The sequence below is a fragment of the Mytilus galloprovincialis genome, chromosome 1 (genome assembly GCF_965363235.1).
Source record: "Mytilus galloprovincialis chromosome 1, xbMytGall1.hap1.1, whole genome shotgun sequence".
In the NCBI taxonomy this organism is placed as follows: domain Eukaryota; kingdom Metazoa; phylum Mollusca; class Bivalvia; order Mytilida; family Mytilidae; genus Mytilus; species Mytilus galloprovincialis.
In genome coordinates, this window is record NC_134838.1 from 116,931,054 (window position 1) to 116,951,798 (window position 20,745).

The 20,745-nt window shown below is 31.7% G+C and overlaps 1 protein-coding gene across 1 annotated transcript; it reads right to left on the reverse strand.

Moving 5' to 3' along the window:
- Window positions 1–9,625: 9,625 nt before the first annotated feature.
- On the reverse strand, window positions 9,626–19,547 carry LOC143053685 (UDP-glucose 4-epimerase-like). Its single transcript, XM_076226476.1, has 9 exons — window positions 19,424–19,547; window positions 19,060–19,157; window positions 18,726–18,839; window positions 17,690–17,866; window positions 17,082–17,259; window positions 15,087–15,172; window positions 14,219–14,296; window positions 9,985–10,099; window positions 9,626–9,751 (listed from the first exon to the last, which is right to left on the reverse strand). Exons 1-9 carry the CDS (start codon window positions 19,545–19,547, stop codon window positions 9,696–9,698), a joined length of 1,026 nt encoding a protein of 341 aa, XP_076082591.1. The 3' UTR covers window positions 9,626–9,695.
- Window positions 19,548–20,745: the final 1,198 nt, after the last annotated feature.

Consider the following 20,745-nt stretch of genomic DNA (forward strand, 5'->3'; position numbering starts at 1 on the left):
TTTGCATGTTTATGATAAGATTGTGGTTGAAACAATTAAAAATTATAGCATGACATTTATTTCGAGGCAATGTGGAAACAACCAGTTGTTTATTTAATATTTATACCAATCACCGATCTTTACATTTCTAAGTAATAATTTATTCCCAAACAACATCTCAATAACGTATGTGTTGCCTTCTAACCCCTTTAAATGCTTTTCTATTCTAGTCTTAGTTTTCTATGTTTCTCTTTGACATTCTTTATTCCATTTTAATATGACCTTTTTGATTTAACGAATCTCTATTCATGTCAATGTTTTCTGTTCTTTAGTGGGGATTTTGTCTCTTTGACATATTACTCATTTCCAGTCCCATTTTTACTGTTAGTTTCGACCTATGAGCTTGAATGTCCTTTTGGTATCTTTCGCTTCCCTTCTATTGACTCAACATATAAGCAAAACTTAATGTTTTTGAAAAAAATAATGTTAATGTACGTCATTGTGAGAGAGGGATTCATTTAGGAAGATATGTAAATATTTTGTTTGTTTGAATGTGTTAGTTTTGTCTTGTTTTTATGTTGCAGTATTTAACAGTATGGGTAATAAATTTCCTTTTTTCTACATAGCAAATAATCAGAAAAATAAGTAAGTTATTGGACCAATCTTCCTGAGATTGTCATCTGTATTTCCTGGAGTAGCTATAACCAAAACTTTATTGGCCTCATCGACTGGACACAGATCATTTCTTTACCCCATATTTATGGTCAACTACGGTTGTAGTGATGAAATCAAAGGGCATTAACACCCTTCAAGTCCTACGAAAAAAGATGGGAATGTCAGTTTGTGAACACAAGTCTAATACAAACGAAATGTGTGTCATCTAAATAATAAAAATCGACAAAATCATTTGTATTCAAAACAATTTAAAGCGTCTTAATGCAAACTATGTTATCAATAGCATTTTATGTACTTTAAGTATAATTTGTTGAAAGAGCTTTTAATGTTATTATTTCAATGAATTTCTAAGTTTAACAAGTGGTATTTTTAGAATTTAGGATTGTTGATTCGAAATAACTTTCAATATTGTAAAAAGGTACCTTTATCTTTAGAAGGGTTACTTTTTCTATTGTTCTCGTGTCATCAGTTTACACACTGCGTCGACTAAATTTCAGGTCATAAATAAGGCAACAGTAGTATACCGGTGTTCAAAAGTCATAAATCGATTGAGAGAAAACAAATCCATCCGAGGGAAACACATCAATTATGAGAGAATAACAAAGGAACAACAGGATATATGATCTATAGTATTTATATGATGATGTACTTGCGTTTATAGTTGCTATCATTTAAAGTTTAATTCTACAATATACATTTGTTTCATTCTTATAGAAAATAACAAAAACCAAACATCAAGTAAGCTAAGACTAAAATGTATAACTATTTATTAACAAATATTCAAATTGCCAACAAGTAGGACGAAACATTATAAAAATAAAAAAATAATAATAATAATATAAATGATAATAAACGCTATAAACATAACAATAAACGACAAATACATATGCAAACCTTCTACATAAAATAAAATGCAATTCATATAGCCTAAGTAAGTCTCAGCCGTTGAATATAAAGTGGTGCACCACATTTTTTGCCATCAGGTGTTGGTGATGTCGAAGACATGTTTGCTGAAGTTGCAACAAGGAGGTTTTTAATCGTTTCTTGTATTAACACTGTCTGTTCAGTCAAACTTAAGATATTCTCATCTTGTTTTCTCAATATGTCTTCAAGTAGTCCTCTAACTTGGTGTATTCCCATCTCGATATCAACTAACTTTGTTTCCTTTGTGATACTCATTGTATACCTTTTATGTATACACAATAACTGAAATAAAACCAAACAAATTTATTTAAGTATTTAGGAATCACGAACGTATATTTGAATTAAAATTTGTATTGTATTTATGTCATTCATATTATATTTTCCTATTAAAAACACACATTCTTTACAATATGACTGCTTCAGATAATACTAAAATACATATATTATTCGGGTAAAATATTGATACATACCTTTGAATAGTATTTTATCTTGATCAAATTCAACCCATTCGCAATATCATTAATTTTGTTAATTTAAAATAGAATTTAAAACTATTAAAGGATATTGTCTTTTCTTGAGCAGCGTTCTGCAACATTATTTTCAATCTCAATGTATAATCTACAGTTCAAAATGATTTACTTATATTCAATTAGTTTTCAAAATTACTCTTCCGGCTAGCTGGAAAATATTTTTTTGTTATTGTTCTTCAAAATGAACCTTTTGTAAATAAACAATTATTTCTTTGGACATTGTTTAGAATATTCGCCTTATTTGCAAATCCAATACAAAAATATATTCATGTATTTCCAGTGATCATTATTATTTTTCAACATGTTTTGAATACATTGTAAATGAAACATTTTTATGTTTTGGTTGTATCAAAAGTTAATATAAAAAATTACAGAATTTATTCTAAGACCATAAAAAAAAAATATGTAAAATTCTGAAAAATATTTAATTTTGTCCTTTTCTTTTGTTAACCTTTTGAAGATTTGTGCTTATTGACTGTTCACTATATCAAAAAAATAATTTAAGTCAAGAAAAGAAAAATAGTTCTTAATCGTTAAATGTATTAAGCTTATATTTAATATATATTTTACTAAGGACACCAGGTTTCCTTTTATCTTATCTATTCTATTCACGAATTGTAAAGTGAAAAGTGAAATCACAAAAATACTGAACTCCGAGGAAAATTCAAAACGGACAGTCCCTAATCAAATGGCAAAATCAAATGATAAAACACATCAAAAGAATAGACAACAACTGTCATATTCCAAGTGATAGATTGTTTTGAACATATTTTCTTTATTGCATTTTAGTGCAGTTTTGTGACATTTTAAGTCTTGTTTAAAGAATGACTATTTGTTGTCATTATCAAGTATATGCGAAATTAATTGTGCAAGAAAATAAAATGTGTCTTAACTCACTAGCGACATGTTTTTGCGGTCTAAGACGGTCTAGTTTGCAAGTTAACCGATTGTTCTATTCCCGATTGTGACATTTTGAGTATAAATTTGCATGCATACATAGCAGCAGATGCTTACCCCGTTAACGCAGCCGTTTTCGTTTTTTATGTTCTTGCGATTCCCTCAGTTTCACTTTGTAACCTTGGTTATAAGGAAAGTTATATTGCAGGTTCTTCCAAGTGTTCCACTAAACCCCTTTCTAAAGTTCTTACTGCCATACTAACTGCAGTCAAAGAAGGACTTCAGAAATATTCCGAAACGGCATATTCAAGAAGTGTTGTTAATCAGATGTGGATACTGAAAAATTCAAAAGAGTTATTGGTGAATTTACGATCTCAATCATTAAAACATTGTACCAACATTAAAACTTTTGATTTTTCAACTCTCTATACCACTATTCTACATACCAAACTTAAAGTTCGACTGAAAGAACTCGTCAGCTTATGTTTTTTTAGCAGAAAGGGCACTAGACGTTTTAAATATCTAGTTTTGGGCTGGAATTCAGCTTACTTTGTGAAAAATCATACAGAGTCAAGGAAAATATATACCGACGAGGATATCAATGCCAAGCTGGACTTTTTAATTGACAACATATTTGTTGAATTTGGAGGTTTGGTCTTCCAACAGACTTTTGGAATCCCAATGGGTACCAATTGCGCTCTTCTACTTGCAGATTTGTTTTTATCCAGGGCTTGTACAGAAAGGAGAAAAGAAATTAGCCCAGACTTTTAATTTCACCTTTCGCTATATTGGTGATGTACTGTCTCTAAATAATAATAGATTCAGTGTTCACTAAAACTTTTGATTTTTCAACTCTTTATACCACTATTCTACATACCAAACTTAAAGCTCAACTGAAAGAACTCGTCAGCTTATGTTTCTTTAGCAGAAAGGGCACTAGACGTTTTAAATATCTAGTTTTGGGCTGGAATTCAGCTTACTTTGTGAAAAATCATACAGAGTCAAGGACAAAATATACCGACGAGGATATCAATGCCAAGCTGGACTTTTTAATTGACAACATATTTGTTGAATTTGGAGGTTTGGTCTTCCAACGGACTTTTGGAATTCCAATGGGTACCAATTGCGCTTTTCTACGTGCAGATTTGTTTTTATATTCCTATGAAGCAGAATTTATCCAGGGCTTGTACAGAAAGGAGAAAAGAAATTAGCCCAGACTTTTAATTTCACCTTTCGCTATATTGGTGATGTACTGTCTCTAAATAATAATAGATTCAGTGTTCACTAAAACTTTTGATTTTTCAACTCTTTATACCACTATTCTACATACCAAACTTAAAGCTCGACTGAAAGAACTCGTCAGCTTATGTTTCTTTAGCAGAAAGGGCACTAGACGTTTTAAATATCTAGTTTTGGGCTGGAATTCAGCTTACTTTGTGAAAAATCATACAGAGTCAAGGACAAAATATACCGACGAGGATATCAATGCCAAGCTGGACTTTTTAATTGACAACATATTTGTTGAATTTGGAGGTTTGGTCTTCCAACGGACTTTTGGAATTCCAATGGGTACCAATTGCGCTTTTCTACTTGCAGATTTGTTTTTATATTCCTATGAAGCAGAATTTATCCAGGGCTTGTACAGAAAGGAGAAAAGAAATTAGCCCAGACTTTTAATTTCACCTTTCGCTATATTGGTGATGTACTGTCTCTAAATAATGATAGATTCAGTGTTCACTTACATTTAATATATCCAAGTGAACTTGAAATTAAAGATAATACCGACACAAATAAATCTGCTTCATATTTAGACCTTTTTCTCGCAATGACTACTGATGATAGGTTGAATACTAAAATTTATGACAAACGCGCTAATTTTAATTTTCCTATAGTCAACTTTCCGTTTCTGTGTAGCAACATCCCAGCGGCACCCGCATATGGAGTATATGTGTCTCAATTGATACGTTACTCTAAAGCTAGTTCAAAGTACGTTGATTTTGTGAATGAGGAATACTGCTTTCTCAAAAGTTGCTAATACAGGGCTATGAACCAATCAAATTAAGGTCATCACTCAAGAAATTTTACGGTCGCCATCATGAGCTGATTGGCCATTATGACAAAGTGTGCCAGAAATCATATCTGATATTCTTCCTCAGTCATAATAACCTTCTATCATTACCGAACTGAACAAAGAAATATCATGACGGGTGCCGTATACGGTGCAAAAGATGCCTACCCTTCCGGAGAACCTGATTTCACTCCCGGTTTAAGTGGAGTCCGTGTTGTTTCTTAATTATTATTTATAACTGTTGATGTAAATGTCCTTTGGTTTTGTGAGTCTTTGTTTACTCCTTGGTTTTGATTGTTATTGTCTTGGTCTCTTCTAGATCAATTTAAAATTTTTAAAAACATCGGTAAACTACTAATGCCTTAATTTGGCAAAAATACAAACATGTTTCAGTGAAATATTTTTGCTAATTTATTTTTGCATGATCAGAGCTTAAATCTGATGGGAAATGTATGGCCTTGGAATAATTCAATCAGAGACATTGGAATATTCTCTTAAAAAAAGACAATGAACGTAACCGTTTGTTTGAACAGTTTATTCATCCATTCGAAGGAAACATTTAATTATAATATAAGACTTGTCAGCGGATCTTCAAAACAGCAAATAAAAATTGCTAAATGTTCATCAGTCAGGTCTTGTTGTTTTAACTTCACTTACATATCTCAAATAGTTATCGGCTTTTGATCATGTATAAGGGTTACGAAACATATGCGAAACATACATGATATCGATGTTAGAATTTTTTACTCAATTATTTAAGGGAAAATATATTGTGTTTTCGCTTAGAGATCAAATAGTGATTTTTTTGTACGTATCCGTAGTTAACACGAAACTTATGAAAAGCGAAGCGTAAATGTCTAAAATAAACAAGAGGCGCTGATATCATACATTCTTGTAAGATACAAAAAAAAGTTTGTGTCAAACATGCAAATACATGTATATGAGTTGAAGAGGATTTTAACCTGCCAATTTCCAGACATGAGATCGAGTTTCCGGATAAATGTTAACCCATTATCGATGGAATGAATCATCTTCTAGTCTCATTAGATGAAAAGAGTTCGGTTAAGACATATATATTCGTGTATTTACTGGTTATTATATGCATCAATATCAGCAATAAAGAAACAATCACGGTAAATCTGAGATACCAATTAAAAATTCATTAAGTTGGTACGTTTTTTTCGAATCATTTTACTTGTTCATAATAAAACTAAACCGAAGTGGTCTTGATTTGGGTGTGTATGGTCAAACACCTTGTTTCTACTCTAAAAAATCACACTAAAAAGATTTATGTAATATATAACTATTGAAGCAACTTTTCATTTGCAATACTTAATTATCGCCGATAATTTTGGCTTACTTCTTCAGTGACAAGATGTTTTTGTGTATCATCGAATTTGGAATTTTTTCACTAACTTCTAACCGTTCATAAGTACCTGAGTTCACTCCGATTTTTTGCAGTTTGTGTAGCTAAATCTTTTGTTTTTTCGCGTAAGATTTCTTTGACTTACGAGTTATGTAGGCCCTCTAGGTATCTTTCGCGTCTTTTGTGGGAAATAAAAAAAATACAGATTTGTGTCCGTCATAATCATGACAGTAACTGGCTAGAGTTGTTTCGTAGTGCATTTATTTCAGACGAACTATAAATTCAGATTAAAAAAATTCGCGCCTGCTCTATCTCAAAAAGATTTCTAGTGTACTACTTTTGAAACATATAAGAGAGAAAAAAAGAAAACATTCAACCAGCTATAACTTTAAATATTGGCAGTTCTATATAAAGGGTGTGTATAATTCAGTTTTAATCTTTTTCAACTGGACCAAATCACAAGTGTACATAAGAAATCATCAAATGCATGTTATTTCATCCGCCTACTTAATATTTCATGAATACAAAATATAGTAATAAATAAATTTGGAAAGTGTTTGTTTTACACTGTCAATACTAGAGACTAAATTAAATGCGATAACTGTGTCCTTGGACCAACTAAATGTAACTCTCTGTCGGAAACTCAACAGTACTCTCACTTGTAATTTTTAAGTATTCAACCAGACGAGGTGTATATGGGTTTCTTGGTCTCATCTTTATGCGTTTTATTCATTGCAGACATCAGTCTCTATGAATAAAGCAGTTGATTCTTTAACAATATTTGAGTATAGAACTTAACTACGAACTAGCAGACTGGCTTCCTATTATAAACCGAATTGCAATTGACTGGTAGCATTGTATAGCATTTCTTTAATACTTATTTCGTTGTTGCAAAATCCCAATTATTTTTTAAAAAACAGTATTATATTTTTTACATCAGTAATTTAGATTATTCAGCGAAGGTCATGTTTTAGATTTATGAGTTTGACTATCCCTTTGGTATCTTTCGTCCATCTTTCATAAATGATGTTGCTAATGTACACATCGCTGTATCACTCACGAATAACTATATGCAAGATATAACAGATACAGTTAAGTATACCCGATATCTTGACTTACATCTAAAAATTAACAATAGGGGTTGGTTGAGAACAAAACTGTTCTCAAGATGATTTCAGTTTCCCAATCATTAACTCTCCATTTCTATGTAATATTATTACATCAGCATCTGCATATGAAGTATATATCTCCCAGTTGCGCATCTGGTGCATTAAATTTGGTACCTTTTATGTTATTTATCCGATATTCCAGGGCTTGCATTTCCTTTCAAGATTACCTTGATAGAGGGTTGCTTCATAAAAGGAAGCTATTAAACTAAGAGTACCACGGTTTATGTGGGGCTGTTTGTCATTTGGTATTTTTCGTTTTTTTTTTTCTATGGCGTTGTTAGTTGATTTTAGCCTTATGAGTTGAATGTCCCTTGTATCTTTCGATTCTTTTTTAATTTTTATTATTCAACCTACCCAATAATCGATTGAGGTGATTTGGTTGTATAAGAGTTCATCAGATACCAGGCATATCATTTAATACGCAATATGAGCGTGAGTCTATGTTAGTTGCGCTAAACTCAAAATAACTGGAAATCCAAATCAATTATGTAGATGAAAAGGTTTTTAAGATAAAAAAAAAAATATATACAGTATGTTTTAAGAACAGTAAATTTATAGAAAATTACCGTACCAATAATATTCATGCAATTACAGAAGTACTGATCAGTACCCCAATATATCAGGCTAATAATTTAACATGATTAATTCGCACACATGTTCTGTTCACATAAAACTCATAAATGGGACTAGAATCAGAATGGTGGAAGGTCATTCAATAACTAAGTCGGATCTGCTTACTCTCCAGGGTCACCATATGAATACCTTATTAAACCAATCATCGACCAATAATGATAATTATAATATGAAACTGTTTTATTATCGCAAAATATTAATATATCATTATACCAAATCAAAGCCTTGATAAAGCATTCTATGAAAGATAATCTTTCAAAAATTGCATCTACCTTTTTCACTAAAAAATCTTACATCTCATTAATATAATATTTGTAATACCTGCATTCAACTGTTTTGCACTTTAACATAAACAAAAATGTTTATTTGGCATTTAAATTTTCTAATTCGAGCGTATCTGATGGGTCTCTTTCAGAAGATACGTAGGGCGTACAAACTTATTTGCCTGGTATCAATTTAAAACTACTGGGTTGATGCCACTGCTAGTGAATGTTTCTGCCAGTCTAGTAATCAGCACTTCTGTGTTCACATGAATTATCATTGATATTTTGTCATATTCATAAATTAACTGTTTACAAAACTTTAAATTGTTCGAGCTACTAGGGACTTCCTTCCCCAGAATATATTGCCTCAGTTGTCTATGTTAAAACCTTCCGGGGATTTCCTCAATTCTTTTCATATTTTTCTTTGTATTTGGCATTTCTGTTTTTTTTTCTATTCCATCGTCACTTGCTAGTACGACCGCTAACACGGCAAACAAATATTATCAGTCATTCAGAATTATGTTGGAAATTCATCCGAAAAACAGCAAAATGTTTTCGCCATATTTGAACAAATCATTCATATAGAATCCATTTTTTCAATATCTAGTGTATGACCATTCATGAATCTTACATATTCTGTTTATTAAAGATTTTTCGAAATACTAAAGATTTTCTTATTTTAGGGAAGATTACCTTAGCCGTTTTTTGGCATAACGGTCCTAATTGCTCTTCAACTTTGTGCTTGTTTGCCTTTATAACTATTTTGATCTGAGCGTCACTGATGAGTACTATGTAGACAAAACACACATCTGGCGTATTACATTATAAGCCTGGTAAATGTTATAACTATTAAACATAAACGTCTTAAAGTTTGTCCATTTAGAAGTGATATATGCGTTTATAATGACACAGAGACTGGAAACGTAGGGGAAACCTGTATCAGTCAGGAATATGGCAGTTGTTATTAAATAGTCCGTTTCTATGTATGTTGGCGTTTATTTTTGCAGCAGTTCGGTGTTTTTGTTCTTCCGTGTTTTTCCTCTTACAATTTATGTTTCCATAAGTTTTGGTTTGTGACCCGGATTTGTTTCTGTTAATCGATTTATGATTATCAAACAGCGGAATACTACTGTTGCTTTATTTATTAGCCCGAGGTCTCTGTGTTGAGTTATGTTTTTTTTAATATGTTGGTCATTTTGAATTAAATCCATCAGGGTTCATCGTCTGCCATCTCCATAAATCTTCACCTAAAATATTGAACATATACTGATTAAAAATTAGATATTTTAAATGTTCAACTATGAATAGTTTATGCAATCGTATCAAAATTGCTATTGTCAAATGGCTTAGAATTGTATATTTGAAAAAAAATATGTTTAAAAAGTTATAACAATCTTTCAAATCTACTACATTCAAATTGAACTTAGCATGTGATTATACTCAACCGTTTGACTTTCAACATTTCTAAATGCCTACTTACACATTTTACTTAAACCTCTGGTGGCTTTCCATCCCAACTCTTTAGCAGCCAAATCTGGTCTACTGTAAGTTGATGCTACATCACCAGAACGTCTTCCTGTTATTTTATATTGCACCTGGAAGGTATTTGTTTAAATCTTTTGGTTCGTTGTCTAGTTTCTATTTCACACTTTGATGAATTGTATTCAATTTTTACTTGTCAGATTAAGAACATTTCTTATCGAGTCTAAGATAAAGGATATTTTTTTCTGAGTTCCTTCAATATTGCAAAACTCCAAAGACTAGTTTTATCAATGATGCTATCAAAAAACATAAAAATAATGTATGCGAGTTCTTGGCCCTCTACCTTACAGGAGACAAAGGTGCAATAAATCACCATTATAACAAAATTGAAAGGTAATCCAAGCTTAATGATCAATTGAATAATCTTTTCGAAGAATAAATAGCAACCAGTTCATCTCTAATGGATTTAAATTAAAGACGCCGCAAGCAGTATGGTAAAGCATTACCTCGTGCAATACCATAATATAAATATTTCGACAGGTTGTAGGACTATAAGTGTTTTTAACTGGATTGAAATATATGCCTAAATAAGTATTAAACTTGGTCTATAACAACGTTGGTGCAGCTGATTCAATATTCTGAGACATACAGCCCGTAACAGAGAAGTGATCGAATTGATGTTTCTTTAACGTCAAAATTAGCTACGTTATCGACAAACTTAATTGAGTAGTGACCGAACTATTGGTACTTTAACGTTAAAAAGATTGACAATGCTGACAAACTTTCATGTGTCGATAATCAAGTTTAATACCGATAATATTGAAAATAATTCTAATAATATGAAACAAAATATGTCCATACACCATTTAGATTAGGCGAAAAGAACTCATTTCTTCAAAGTCAGAACAGAAAAAAAAAAGATTTATGTACGTCTTGATAGTATTATTTCCTTTACAATTTTACCCAAAACTAAAAAAAATATACTGGTAAACAATTAAAAAGGTGTTTGATAGGAATGAAGTCCTTTATTTTTTCGGACTACAATGTGTACCGTATGTGTGATGGATTTGAATTCAATCAATAACTTTGAAATGTTTTCTCATATGTATGCACAAAAGGGAGGACTGGTATTTGTACTTCTGTTAGAATATGTCTAGTAACTTTTTTCTAGTACAGCTTAAACGGGAAAATTTTGTTGAGAATCTTTTTTAATATGACAAAATAACGAGCAAAACTATTTCTTGCAATGGCACACACAGAGAATATTTTTTTAGTAAAAATCAGTAAAAAAAAATTTCTCCAAAATATATCATGGCCAGGACCTGACAGTTTTTAGCAGTGTACAAATGAACATCATCCGGAAAACTGCGCTTGCTGTCATTTTGAGGGATCATGCAACATTTCACCTATTACCCATAAACAACAAAAAAAGTTCTAAAAGATAATTTCAAATCAGAGTAAACATATTAACTTCCTTACATCCAGTCGAATTTGTCTATAGGTTACACAAAGCTGGTTCTTAAAACGTTTGTATCAGGGAAAACATTTTTCTTTGACGTTTAAAACATGTAGGGGAAACGGATTTCCTAACCATTCACATATAATATTTCGTATTTCTGATTTTTTGTTCGATAACGTAAATTATACGCCTTTTTTATAACTACGTGAAATTGTGCCATTTATTTTTGCTGGTCTTTTGCGTGCAGTAAAAAGTGTACTCTTACGTCGGATACCGGGCAGTTTCTTTGTTATATCTGTACTTTATCAAATACATGTACATGTTAATATTTACTTAATATTAAATAGGTAGAAATTATTGCTGAAAGCCTGTTCAGGGTTTCTTTCTTGTGTATGATTATATAATTTTTCACATGCCTGAACTCATTGACGATAATGTAAGGTGCTCTATTAGAAAAAAATGGATTTCTAGTTCGGGTTTGAAAAAGAAATTTCGCCTTTTCTTGAGCCTGTTTTGTACATTTAGTTTAACAGATAAGTTCCAATGGAAATTTTCACATGGACCCTTCGGTAAATAGGAAAATGAAAAAGATATGGGGTAATTTACAGAGAGACCACACTCCATCCATGAGAAAAACGGAGGGAATTTAAAAATCAAGATGTCTCCACAAGGCTTTAAACAAGGGTGGAATCTCACTCCTTCTGAAAAGCTCTAAATCGCCCCAACGTGTACATACGTTTGGTCATCAAGAGATTCTGGTTTCTCTTTTTGTGTGTCATAAACATTCAATTCGGATTTGAATTTAATTTACCGAAACATTTCCGTACATTAAATCTTAGGACGATCAGAACATTTTAAGGACGCAACAGATCGAAGTACAATTTTAAGTAGTACATAGATGTGCAATAATTCAGCTTCCTGTACATGTTCATGAAGTTCTAAATTTTGAATGTTGATTTCTTTAAAAAACACCATTTTTTTACAATAAAAAATCTCAAAATGTCCGTTAACAATGAAAAAGTTTGACCATGAAAAATCACATATCTAAGAAAAGCAGTCGTTTAATTGATTATAAGAAAGTTTCAGTATATCATGTCAAATTTCTTTAATTTGAGAGTTTTCCTTTAGTTACAAATGTAGCTCCATGTCTGATGGTGAAATAAAAATGAATGTCTCAGAAATTGTGAATTAGTTTCCATAAATGACAGATGAATCGGGCAAAGCTTAGTAACTTACAGTAAACAGACTACTGTAACATTGACGCACTCGTCGAACTGTTTAAAAGATTTGTGTTTATGACCAAAAATTTATATACAACTTCATTTATAAATTATTCTGAATTTCATAGCGCGTCGTCACAATAATGAAAGTTATAAAAAAAAATCTATAACCAGCAGATCTATACTTCTATAAAGAAAGTATTCTTGTACAAAAGGGTATTTATTATAAAATGGTCCTAAATATAGAATAGATAGTTTACCACAGAAATCTTAAACGGAAGTTTCGACAATTTTAAACAGAATAGATTTGAAAATAAATTTAACTTTAAATAAACACTGAAATAATTTTAATACCTCGAAGGTGTAAAGAATAAACCAACAATCTCAATCTTTAAAAGTGTCTTCATTGCACTAACCGACGAGTTCATGTTTACAGTAGAAACAGTGGATGTGACTCCAATAAATTCATTATAATTGTAGTCATCAATATTTATCTCTTATATTAAATTGATAAAGATTTTATCGAGGTCGCACCAACTGTTTCTACAGCTAAGATCAGTTACATGTATGTAACATGATCTCGTCGATTCGCACGACGAAGCCATTGTTTATGACAGAACACACATTCTAGATTATGTATTTTTGTTTCCGTCAGTTCGAAAGTATTCGATCATTTCAACTCCTTTGTATTTCATAATATGTGTCATGAACAAAGACATATGTTCGATTGAATAATGATTTCCTCGTAACAAATGATAGAAATTTCGGAGATCCCGTATTTGATCCTTTACCGTTAAAATGAAAATGCCAATGACAGAGGTTGATTATAAAAAAATGTTTTACTGTGTTAAAAAAACTTCGACTTAAACAATGAAAACTTACACTTTGGACATGAAATATTTTGTCGATGGAGAAAATTAAATTATGTCACTTCTGAAATAAGTTTGTCGATAACGTAACTTATTCTGACGGTAAAGAAACGCGAATTCGATCACTACTCTGTTACGGGCTGTATATTGACAAACTATTTTAATAGTTGAGTTGATAATTTTTCAGTATTTTCAACAGTCGGGTATTTTTTTCTCATATTTAACCCAAGAGTTTTCATCCCACACTTCTAAAGTGTGTCTTTTTTTCTTTTTGACCATGGCGTTGTCATTTGTTTTCGATTAATGAGTTCGACTGTTCCTCTGGTATCTTTCGCCCGTCTTCTTAAAATATACTTCATTTCTGCATTTCTGTTTATATAAATTGACATTATTTTTGTCTTGTAACTTACGTTGCATAAATTGTTTCGTTCAGTTTTCGTAACTAATTCATAAATTTCTGTGCTCGATGTTATGAATTAAGATTTTCTTAAAGTGTATATTATCGAGTAAATTTAAGTGATCTTTGAGCTGCAGAATAGGTTACTGAACTTGTAGACGAAACGCGCGTCTGGCGTAAATACAAAATGTAATCCTGGTATCTATGATGAGTTCATTTTCAATCAATGAATCTACGAAAACTCAGGTACGTTATAATTTCCCCTAACTTTATATATTTATACTTACTGGTTTTCCTGCAGCTTCACTGAAGGCTTTAATCATTTCCATCACAGAATATCCTTGTCCTGTTCCTAAGTTGTATATCTACAGTGCATATCAAGAATAATAGTATATTTTACAAATACCACTACAGAATCGAGGCATGAGGGTAAAACATTAGGTGGAAGAATACATTTTTTTTTATTTCTAATTATCTGTTTTATCAAAAAATGTACGGATGATCTAATCAAATCGTAGTCATATATAATAGCCACAAAACGAAAAAAAAAAATCCCATGATGGTCTGAAAAAGATATAGTGAAGAAAATGTGTATGTTTTGATAAGTATATGTCCATCTTCATGAAAACAGTATCCGAGGGTGTTATATGAAAGTAATGGATCTTCACATTACAATTGTTGATTCTAATCGTCTCGAAAATATTTTAGGTAGTTTGGTAGTATGGAAATGTGGTCCTTAATTTCAATCTCAGACGGTAGATTATCATAGTTACTGAAATTATCAATTTTTCATATAGATATGCAACTATTTACTTAAAGTTGATATTCCTTAATGAAGACATTTAGCTTTATTATTTCGTATTGTCCTTTTCACAAAAACAGGAAAACATTTGAGACAAATATTAAAATTATTTAAGTAGAATCTAGCTTGGAAACGTTTTATCATGAATTTATTTATGGCATTCGTTTTCATGGATTTTTTTTAGTACTGCAATGTAATACAGTTGTTATCCATTCAGTTGATGTGTTTGAGCTTTTGATTTTGCCATTTGATTAGGGACTTTCCGTTTAGAATTTTACTCGGAGTTCAGTATTTTTGTGATTTTATTTTTTTCATGGATGTTATGAGGCCCATCTAAAATTATGTCTTTTTACCTTCAAGCGACATTTTTCTTCTACTTTTTTCTGTGCTGCTACATGTCCTGTCGCCACATCAGATACGTGAATGTAGTCTCTAACTCCTACTTATTTGGAGTAAACAAAAATGTATGTCAAACTATTATCGAATATATTTCATTCTATTGTTTTCTAAAAACTCATATTGAATAGAAACTCATTTTGAAAATGACTGTTATATTATATAAACAATTAACATCAATGAGATAGTAACTCGAACAATACAAAACAAATAAAACACACCTGGCATGTCATTTAACTGCTAGTAGTCTGTTGTTATTTATGTCTTATTGTCATTTTATTTATCTTATTTTGTTACATCTTCTGACATTGGACTCGGACTTCTATTGAGTGCGTATTGTTATGCGTTTACTTTTCTACATTGGCTAGAGGTATAGGGGAGGGTTGAGATCTCATAAACATGTTTAACCCGCCGCAATTTTGCGCCTGTCCCAAGTCAGGAACCTCTGGCCCTTGTTAGTCTTGTATGATTTTTAATTTTAGTTTCTTGTGTTTAATTCGGAGTTTAGTATGCCGTCCATTATCACTGTACTAGTATACATTTTTTAAGGGGCCAGCTGAAGGACACCTCCGGGTGCGGGAGTTTCTCGCTACATTGAAGACCCATTGGTGGCCTTCGGCTGTTGTCTGCTCTATGGTCGGGTTGTTGTCGCTTTGACACATTCCCCATTTCCTTTTTCAATTTTTATTTTACCTATAGACAGATAGAGGTCAACATGAAAACACGTCTATACAAAATGTATGCATGTGTCATATAAAACGTATATGTTCGTATGAAAAAGATTTTAGTACGAGAGACACCGGGTTTTTTACCATACATTTAAATGTTCCTTGAAAAAAATGTCAAATTATTGCATAGTCGTTCTGAATAAGTATACAATACTTTCTACTGGGCATTAAACCATCACAATTAAAATTGAAGAAAAATAAATAACAAGTTTGACAGCATCATGAGCAAACAGTGTTCGAAATGCACAACAAAATAGTAAAATAACATAAACAATGCATGTGCCAAGAATTTGAAACTGACCGCGAGGAGGACATTCCTCAACGCAGTGTTACCTTCCAAATGTTAAAAGTATTATTGTGTGATATAAACATTTTGTTTGCACACACACAGTTTGTTCCTGGAATATTCCTCATCATGTAAGCTTTAGACCAAAAGTTTGAACATCAAAACGCAGGAGTATCGATAAGGCGTTAGGGTATATAAAAGGTCACTGATGAGTCTTTTGTAGACTTATGCGCGGCTGTTTACCAATTTTATTCTTGTATCTATGATTAGTTTCTACAGACACTAAACCAAAGCGGATGAAACGCACATCCAAAATTGTCAACAGTCCACCGAAGTTTCACTACAACTACATAATTTAAAATAAATAATGAAAATGTATCATACAAAGGAAACCAATATCCCAAATGTAACATATGTGCTTTTGTTACTTACCTTTAAAGACGGTTCACTTGCAGATGAGGTAGTACTATAAAGTGATGCTGTATAGAAAAAGATATCAACAAACCATATAAACAAAACAGCAATGACAACCCATAAAATTAGAAACGGCAATGACAAACCATATAAACAAAACGGCAATGACAGACAACATAAACAAAACAGCAATGACAAACCATAAAATAAAAAACGGCAATGACAAACCAGATAAATAAAACAGCAATGACAAACAACATAAACAAAACAGCAATGACAAACCATATATACAAAATGACAATGACAAATCATATAAACAAAACGGCATTGGCAAACCATATAAACAAAACGGCAATGACAAACAATATAAACAAAACGCCAATGAGAAACCATATACACAAAATAACAATACTAGTAACAAACCATGTAATCTTAACGGCAATGAATAACCATATACTAGTTATCAAAACTTAGAAACCCGGAGATGAGAGGCTAAGTTGTATACTCTTTCCAATAGTTCTGACCTGTTCCATCCGGTGTATCATAATCATTTCCATAAACGTTCAGTTCCTTCCTCTTTCCAACTAGTATCTGGGCACAATACGGCATTAAATTCGGAATGCATTTAGGGTCTTCTCCAATTTTTCCTGATTTGTGAGCACCTACCGGATTGAAGTAACGTAAAACGACAATGTTCCAATCCTGAAAAGATACGAAGCACAGATCAAAATATGACGTGCCCAATGACAATATCCATTGAATTGAATTAGCAATCGGAAACACGGACCCTATGATATCGTCAGTAGCGAAAGCCGGTAATAAGGTATACATAATAAAGATGCTATTGAAAACCCATGATTCTCAAAGGAACGAATGCCGTAGGCGAATTTGGAGCTATATGTTCCTCTGGAATAACTAATATTACCGTCTCTATAGTTCTTCAATTTTCGTCCGAAAAAAATCCCATTACTATTAATTAGGTTTTTTCTAAATTGTAAAATAGATTAGGCCGAATATGTGGGAGTAACCATGTCTTTATAAATGAATTTGACTCTTTATTAATGTTATGTTTTTAAGAGTACACAGTCGCTTTATTGTAGCCTGTTTACATTTTATACTCCATATTACTTACTGGGTCTATTTTACAAAGATCTTTTAAAATTTCCTCTATGAAAAACTTGGTCCTTCCATATGGATTAGTACATCCACCAGTAGGATGGTTCTCGTCTACAGGTAAATATTTAGGGTCACCATAAACCGTGCAGGAACTTGAGAAAATTAAATTTTTGACGCTATGCTCTTTCATTACCTGAAAGTATCCGGTATTTTTTTAAATATGAAAAAAGGAAAGAAAACATCGGTAATTCATGAAGTAATTATCAATATTGAAGGAATCAAAATTAATCATATGTGTATTGTAATTTTTCATTAAACTTCAAATTAGCTCTGGAATTTTATTGTATATTGTATGATGGAAAAATGTTTTCATGCGAGAAGTATTCCTTGTCCTTGGTGTGTGTGTGGGTTTTTTTTGTATGTGTGAAGGTATCCACATCCTTTAAAAATAAAAGCATCTTGTATGTTCACTTGTGTAGCTGCAAATGTCCTTAAATATTTCCCTCATGTATTTGATATATTATCGCAAAATTCGGCAGTTAGAATTCAAACCATACCAACTTATTATTTTTAACAAGTCATTATCGGTTATGTCGACTGTTGTTTTTTATGTTCATAAAAAATATTATCGGAAATATAAAAAAGCAAACTATGATCAGTATACGGTTTTTGGTTTCTGATATGTGTGATCCTATTGCACTTTTGCTTAAAAGCTTTTAATGGGCAAATAAAAAAAAAAACAACAACAAAACAAACAATTTATAACTATATGAAATTGATAGTTCCATGTACCCGTCCGCGTGTGCTTTGGTTATCTTCAAATACAGTATCAGAAAAGTTATATGCATAACGGTCTTGATAATAGTACCTTTGGAACCAAAGTTGTCTTTTGCGTTTTGTCAGCTCCTCGCCGTTTGTAATTTTTTTTTTTAATATATTGACCTCGAGCTTTACTGGATAGACGTAAATTGTTGAAATGGGAAAATATGGCGAGTGCAGTAAAGTTAGTAACGTTTATGTTATTGTCAATGGTAAGTTATTTGTTGTCTTACCTCTAATAGGTTTATAGCTCCTCCTACATTGACATTATAATATAGTAATGGCTGTTCACAGGACTCTCCTACATTTTTTAGTCCAGCAAAATGTATCACACTGCTAAATTCATGCTGAATATAAAAAAAAAACATATATTTAACATGGTATTTTCCTTTCTTATAACACAATTTAATTGCTTTGTCTTATACTGTTAAGCCATTCGTTACTCAAGTTGAATATTATCTACATCAGATCAATTCAGTTTCCTGCCTGTGCAAATAACTCACTCAATGATGTATAATTCTGTGACTTCATACAACCCAAATGGGTGTAAATATGAGTATCATTTACCTTTTGAAACACACCTTCTATAGCAGATTTATCCGTTAAATCTACATTGTATATAGGTATACTTGTTCCACATATCTCTTCAACTCGTTTAACACTTTCTACAATAAAGGAGATATAGCATTTTAAAATTCATATAGTAGAAAAGTGCTGAAGAAATCAGTTTTTTCTATCTTCATATTGCCATGTTTATAGTGTGTGTTCAGATTACATCTGGTGGCATATTGTACTTAGCAAAATACTTTTTTAATTACTTTTCAAAATAAGTGCATATATTTAATATACATCTTCATCAGTAATATTTATAGATATCATTTGAATACGACCAGTAAGATGTTCCAAGTTGAAAACTAACACTCATTTTTACCATTATTAGCATTAACAAAGTTGTCTACAACAACAACAGAATATCCTGCATTGATTAGTTCTATAACAGAATGGCTGCCAACAAAGCCGGCTCCTCCTGTCACCAAAATACATCCACTTGACATTTCTGTAAAACATAATAAGAGTATGGTTTTAAATGGACCAAGCCAAGGACTGATCCATCATTCATCAAACTAAATAAACTAAACAGTTCTGATAGATAAAACAAAATGTTCGAACAACTGATATAGATAAAAGCTGTTCATCTCGACATCAAAGTGTGTAAAACAATTAGACATTAAATTTTAAGTCAGAAATAAAATAAAATAAGTCAGATAAATAAAGGCAACAAAAGTATACCGCTATTAAAAAAAACTTATAAATCGATTGAGAGAAAAGTTTGAAAAGGGAACATTAGAAATACAACAAATTCTGTTTTATACCCGTAAGTGTACACTTTACAATTAAAAGACGTATATTACGTTAGTAACATTGCATAGACATAAAAAAAATCATTGACCAGGAAGAAATACTTTTATAACTTGATGTCGTCGGCAGTTTTACTTAATTGAATTGGTAAAGCTGTTTGGATGTAAAAAAAATATGATTTTGGTCATCCATATCACTTTTAATAAGCATTTATAGTGTTGTTGATTGCAAGTCCATTAAATATTTTTATCATTATCAATATACAAAAACTTGGCATGGTTGCTAATGAGACAACCCTCCACCAGAGACCAAATCACGTAAAAGTTATCAAACATAAACAAAATCAAAGCCTGATAATCCTGGTACCTTTGATAACTATTTACACCACTGGGTCGATGCCACTGCTGGTGGACGTTTCGTCCCCGAAGGTATCACCAGCCCAGTAGTCAACACTTCGGTGTTGACATGAATATCAATAATGTGGTCATTTTTACAAATTTCCTGTTAACAAAACTTTGAATTTTTCGAAAACTAAGGATTTTCTTATCCCAGGCATAGATTACCTTAGCCGTATTTGGCACAACTTTTTGGAATTTTGGATCCTCAATGCTCTTCAACTTTTTACTTGTTTGGCTTAATGAATATTTTGATATGAGCGTCACTGATGAGTCTTATGTAGACGAAACGCGCGTCTGGCGTACTAAATTATAATCCTGGTACCTTTGATAACTATTTACGTACAAAACCAAAATGATGATATACAGCAACAAATGACAGCCACATTACTTAATACATAGTTTTTCTTAATTATCAACATTATTGTTTTGGGGCCGGGCTATCTTGAGATATTAATTCTAAAGTTAAGTCATAAATCATCAGTTTATAAATAAGCCA